The sequence below is a fragment of the Portunus trituberculatus genome, chromosome 31 (genome assembly GCF_017591435.1).
Source record: "Portunus trituberculatus isolate SZX2019 chromosome 31, ASM1759143v1, whole genome shotgun sequence".
NCBI classification, from domain to species: Eukaryota; Metazoa; Arthropoda; class Malacostraca; order Decapoda; family Portunidae; genus Portunus; species Portunus trituberculatus.
The window spans coordinates 19,524,776-19,531,362 of NC_059285.1; the positions used below are offsets into that span (position 1 = coordinate 19,524,776).

The 6,587-nt window shown below is 42.2% G+C and overlaps 1 protein-coding gene across 1 annotated transcript in view; it reads right to left on the bottom strand.

Annotated features, from left to right (window-relative positions):
* Positions 1-344: 344 nt before the first annotated feature.
* LOC123511567 overlaps positions 345-6,587 on the bottom strand; it is a 12,920-nt gene continuing 6,677 nt past the window's right edge. Inside the window, 7 exon segments of the mRNA XM_045267571.1 lie at positions 345-1,485; positions 2,480-2,596; positions 3,093-3,209; positions 3,211-3,325; positions 4,303-4,448; positions 4,915-5,024; positions 5,892-6,022. Coding sequence (XP_045123506.1) covers positions 1,368-1,485; positions 2,480-2,596; positions 3,093-3,209; positions 3,211-3,325; positions 4,303-4,448; positions 4,915-5,024; positions 5,892-6,022 — 854 coding nt within the window. The 3' untranslated portion in view covers positions 345-1,367.

The following is a 6,587-nucleotide window of genomic DNA, read 5'->3' on the forward strand; positions in this document are numbered from 1 at the left end:
GTCGTGATAGATTAGAGACTTGTACACAAAATTCTTAAAAAGCCGCCAGAGTACGATCCTGCAGCCTTCAGATCCCATGACCGCGAATGTGTAGTGTTGGTGTGGAGAGATGCTATTTTTGTGAGCTGAGGAGACAATCATTTGTTGCACCTATGTGTATATGTATGTACGTAATGTTGTACTATTATTCATCATCTTTTTGGTGTTCAACGAAATATTTTTATCGGGAAAGTGATGGTGTTTGAATCTATACCATGGTGCACACACACACACACACACACACACACACACACACACACACACACACACACACACACACACATGAGGAGATGGACACACACAGATGCAGGTAGCGTATAATGGAGTCACCAATTTGCCACCTATATAACAGAAATTAACAGGAGATAATATGGATTGGTACATAATTGATCAAATAAATAAATAAATAAGTAAATAAATAGCAAATAAAGCAAATGCAATGCAGGAACGATCGAACAGAGACAAAAGCAAAGTAACAAAGAAACTACTAAGATCTACAATTTAACAATAAACAAACTGAACAATTAATGAATTGAAAATTAATAGGAGCAAATAGTAAACATACTTTGAGGACACACACACACACACACACACACACACACACACACACACACACACACACACACGTACTGCATTCATCTTGCAAACACCTTCCCCAGCCAGCCATCCAACCATCCAGCCATTAAGCCAGTCAGTCAATCCATCGCTCAGTCAGCCATAACACCACCCAGCGAGCCATCCAGTCAACCATCCAGTTACTCGGTCATTCAGTCAGCTAGCCAATCAGCCAACCAGTCAGCCTGTCAACCAGCCACACTAACAAAGCACATGATAATCTTCATATACAATATAAGATAACAATATAACAATAACTTACTCTAATAGTTCACAAGATCTGTTTCTCAACACACACACACACACACACACACACACACACACACACACACACACACACACGGAACAACTGATGTATCTATAACAAACCTCAGAGAATGAAACCACTTCAAAATCTAACAAAAAGCAAGACGTATCGATTAACAAATAAAGTAGTAAATGTGTTTTGCTCTTAAGAAAAAAATAAATATATAAATGGATAAAATAGAATAAAGGAAAAATCGCATAAACAAAATTTTATAACAATTGTACTAGAATACGTGGTTGTATGATTGCAGTGGTTCTACGGTTCAAATACCTGTTCATTCCTGGTTCAGCGGTAGATACTGTAAGATATGACACTGACTGGCTGGGTGGTGTGGCGGCGGTGTGGTGGCGGTGCGGTGGTGCAGTGGTGGTGGTTTACAAGGTTCAATCAGCTGCTCATTTTAAGTTTAGAAGCAGTGGCACAGCGCCGCGGAACAGTTGGACGGGTACCTGAGACACTCCTGGTGGCAGTAACGGTCCCCATGCTCCTGATTCCTCAATTCGCCCACAGCCACACACTCGTACCTGGGGAAGGGAAGGAGGAGGAGGAGGAGGGTTAGTGGCGTTGGTGGTGATGGCGGTGAAAAGTGATGGCATGACGGTTATGGTGATAAGGTGGTTCTGGTTGTGGTGGTGATGAGCAAATGATGATGATGATAGCTTGATGACAATGAAGCGTGAATCAAAATAAAAATTGCCACGGAGTGCCTTATGGTCTTGTTCTAACCTCCTGCCAGACGCCTTGCCCTGGGGAGTCACCTTGTGGCGGAGGCAAGGCTTGAAGCAGATTAGGCAGTACCACCTTCTTGAATGGCTCGCCCTTTACTGAAGGGTTCGGTGCCTATCGGCTCGCGCTCCCTCTCGACCCCATATGACCGTGATATTGCGGCGTCCATGCCCCCCATCTCTCTCTCTCTCTCTCTCTCTCTCTCTCTCTCTCTCTCTCTCTCTCTCTCTCTCTTGTTATCCTATTATTTATGTTATGTTATGTTAATGGTAATAAAATCCTATATCAGACCTGGCGTCGTGTTCCAGGCAGTCCAGTATAGTTCCTCCGCTTCGTGCTCTCCGTGGTCCGCTCTTCGTTTACACACAAAACCCTGACTAGAGTGGAGATTTTATAGGATTTATTTCATCCCTACATTTAGATAATCTTTTTGTCAAGTCTCTATTCCTGTTTTGTGGACAGCATGCTTTGTTCTGTTGTCCTGTGCGCCGCTGTCAGCCAGCGAATGGTGCATGGTCAGAATCAAAAAGGTTATACAAACAAATCTGCTGCTCTCCACAACAGCTTAATGGAAAGATTAGCCAAGTATAAGGTTGAAATAGACCCTGTAAAGTGTTTGTAAGTAAAGAGAGGTCTTTTCTTTCATTAAAATTTCCTCCCTTACTTACCTTCTTCGCCCTTCCTCTGCCACCATTATCAAACTTCAAAGTTTCCCCGCTCTTTCTCTTCCTATCGCTTACATTACATTAGCATTGCGTGCTTCACCAACCGTAGCACACAGGCAGTACTTACACACACTTGCAGTAGGTGGGATCGCAGTTGGGCGGGTATTGCATGCAATTTCTCATGCACCATTCCGACATGTGTACTTGTCGCTGGTAGTGGTCCACGGGAATGCACAGCTGGCTCCTGCAACACAACCACGCAGAGGTTAGTATTAGTTGGAGTAAGAATGATAGTAGTAGTAGTGGTAGCAGTAATAGTAGTAGTAGTAGTAGTAGTTGTTGTTGTAGTTGTTGTACAAAGAAATAAAAGAAGTAGAATTCCCGATATGAAACAAATATTGTGTACATTCTTATCTCCTCTTCCTTCTCCTCTTCCTCCTTCTCATGCCAAGTCCCAATTACCATCCTACATTAACATTAATTACAAAGGCTTGTTGAACACTGCGCCGTTCCTCCTCCTCCTTTTCCTCCTCCTTTACCGTCCATCCAACATTCGTTCCTTGAGTTCTTTTTCGTTATTTATACAAGAGGTGCACTGGCTATGGTCAACAAAATACATGTTAGAAAAAGACCCATTGGCGTGTCACTACAGAGAACAAGAGACGAAAGAATGATCAGTACAGCTTATCAAAACAGCCTCATAAGGACCAACAAGTCTACTGCAGGTCATTCCTTCTCACCTGATGACCAGCGGGACGAGGCCACCAGATCCAGGCTTGGGTTTCTTATTCTCCTTCACCCCAGGGTAGCTGCCCCTGAAGTATAGCTGCCACGGATTGTCCACGAAGGCGTCAGGGGAACACGCCCGAGGGGATGTTGGTGTTGATGGTGATGTCTGCACAGTTGATGAATGTCTCCTGCGGTCCGTAGCCCACCGCCCCGCTGCCATTCGAAGACAGGCCCCACGTGTTGCCTGCAGGTGGCAGTGAAGGTGAGGAGACTGGGTGCGTGTAAGTGTCCTTGGTGTTGTAGCGTGTGGGAGTGGAGTGCTGGTGCGGTGGGAGACGTGTTTGTAAAGAGTGTGGCTGAGGAAGAGCAGAAGAGAAAGGACGTTGTAGATACATAGTTGTCCACCGGGTGGCGTGACGGGAGCAGCGCAAGGAGAAATAGAGTGTTGGTAGAATGGATAAGGGAAGGAGTGATGGAAGTGTTGGGGTGTGTTGGAGAGGAAGGTAAGCAGTTTAGAATTACATGATGAAAATTAGAAGCAGTGTTACAGAATCTTAACTGGTAAATGAAACTATATGGATATCTTGTCTTCTTCCCCTTCTTCCACCATGGGCGAATGGAGCAAGTGTGTGTGTACATGTGTGTGTGTGTGTGTGTGTGTGTGTGTGTGTGTGTGTGTGTGTGTGTGTGTGTGTGTGTGTGTGGGCCGTCCAGTGGGGCATTGCCAACCAGGTATATATATATATATATATATATATATATATATATATATATATATATATATATATATATATATATATATATATATATATATATATATATATATATATATATATATATATATATATATATATATATATATATATATATATATATATATATATATATATATATATATATATATATATATATATATATATATATATATATATATATATATATATATATATATATATATATATATATATATATATATATATATATATATATATATATATATATATATATATATATATATATATATAAGTTACTCTTCTTTATCTTCCTTTTGCTATATCACTCTCTGTTTCTCCTGTACACCTCCTCCTCCTCCTCCTCCTTTTTCTAATCGTCCCCCTCCTCCTATTCCCCCTTGTATTTCTCATTCTATTTCTCCGTGTCTTCCATGTATTTCTCTGACTCTTGTACCGCCTCTGCTGCTCCTCCTGCCCCGCTCCTCACCTGCGAAGTACTTCCACTGCAATACACAGTTGGAGCAGATGATGCCGTCCGGCAGCTTGACGCGCCACTTGAAGATCTCCGTTTTCTTGCTGTCCTGGGGGATCACGAAGCGCGTCTCCGTGGTCCCCTCCATGGGCAGCGTGTACCTGACGGCGGCACAGAAGGACGGTGTGAATGGGTGCTTTGGAAAGGGGCATTGAGAGAGAGAGAGAGAGAGAGAGAGAGAGAGAGAGAGAGAGAGAGAGAGAGAGAGAGAGAGAAAGATGAAAACGAACGTGAAGATTTTTTTCTCTTCTCTTTATTTATATTCTCCTCATTATCATTTTCCTTCCTGTTCCCTTCACTGTCTTTTTCCCTTCTCTTTTCATTCACCGTCTACTTTTTCTGTCCCTCATGATTCATTTTAAAATCTTCTCCTCCTTAGCTATTTCCTCTCCCTTCATTTCCCTTCCCTTTCCTCACTTCGATTTCTTTCTCAGTCTAGCCCCTTCCCATTTACTCTCCCTTCTCCCTTCTTTCACACTTTCCCTCCGTTATCTCCTCTCCCATTCTTCAAGTCCCTCCATTTCTTTTCCCCTCCTCTTCCCCCGCCCGCCTCCCTCAGCCACTTACTGGTCAAGGCACGCCTGGGTGACCTCCATGGACGGGTCATTGTGAGGACATAGCTTGATCTCCATGTAGCCCCAGTGGTTGGTGGTCAGCTCAGCTTCAATGTCGATCACCTGAGGGTTAGGTCAAGCGAGGTTAAGAAAGGTTACAGGAGAGGAAAATGAAGTCTTTTGTTGTTTATATATCTGTTTATCTATCTATAAGTCTGTTAATCTAACTATCGATCTCGCTGACTATTGGAAGACATAATATGCAATAACTATGTATGTATGCATGAATGCATGTATCTATTTATTCATATCAGTCTATCAGTCTACATACCAGATGGTTTTTTTTTCATATGAGGACAAAAAAAACGAAGATGGGAAAAGTCCCACTGTTTGATAAAGACCCACTGAGAAAAAAAAGGGCCCATTATCGGAAGAGATAAAAAAAGCAAACAAACAAACTGCACGTCTATTAACCAGGTAAAAAATAACAAAACAAAAAGAGTATTTACTTATGTATGTATGTATGTATGTAAGCATCTACCTGTCTGCCTGTCTATCTGTCAATCACTGGCTACTGGGAAAAACTACACATCTACAGTATAACTATGCACACTCTGGTGAACTCTTGAACTCCCTACCTGCTTCTGTACTTCTGTTTTCCTATGATCTGAGGTCATTTAAGAGAAAGGTTTCAAGACATTTACCCCTTTCTTTGGCTAACCCTTTCAAACCCGGACGGGAACTAGCAACTAAATGGGCCTTTTTAACTCTTTCTGTTGCCCTTGGCCATTTTCCCCTCTTACACGAAAAACATAGAACATTAATTTACCTCACTTATTATTGTCATCTCTATCGGTTTCCCTCTTCCCTCACATCACCCAACTAATAAGGTCTACAGAGTATTCCCCTACGTATCCATCCATCCATCTATACTAACCAAGTCAATCAGAACACAACTTAATGTCTCCCCCCACCTGCCGCGTCCCTCACCTGGCCAGACACGTAGCGCTTAGCAACGATGCCATTGCCGAACAAGCCTCCTGCCTCGTGGTCCCGCGGCTCCTTGTCCTTGTAGTTGTCCCCGCACACACCACACTTGCCTCCGTTCTTCTGGTAGTGAACTGGTGGTGGTGGTGGTGGTGGTGGTGGTTTTGGTGGAAAGGCAGAAGGAGGGTTTATTGGGAGAGAGGAGATGGTGTTGGATGATTGGAAGGAAAAGGAGAAAGAGAAGAAGAGTAAGAAGAACGAGAATAGTAAGAATAGTAATAAAACCAACATTAAGGGAAAAATAGGAGAAAAGGAGAAGTGAAAAAGGAGAAAGAGGGAAACATAAAAAAAAAGTAAAGAGGGGAACAAAAACGAAGAAAAAAATGGAGGACGAAGAAGAGGAAGAGGAGAAGGAGATGGGAAGAAAAAGATCAACATTTTCTATACATCGCCATCACTGACATAACGAATCACTTCACATGTCTACATATATAAAGACAAATATACAATAGATTGATAAAAAGATACCAACATACAAAGTCATCTCTATTTACTAATCCTACATCTATTCACATTACACAAAGCACCTTAATCACACACACAAACACACACATCATAATACTGCCCTCATCCTCATCCCTCCTTCCTTTCTCATTCACTGTCTAATGTATTTCTCTCTATTTACTCTCTCTCGTATTC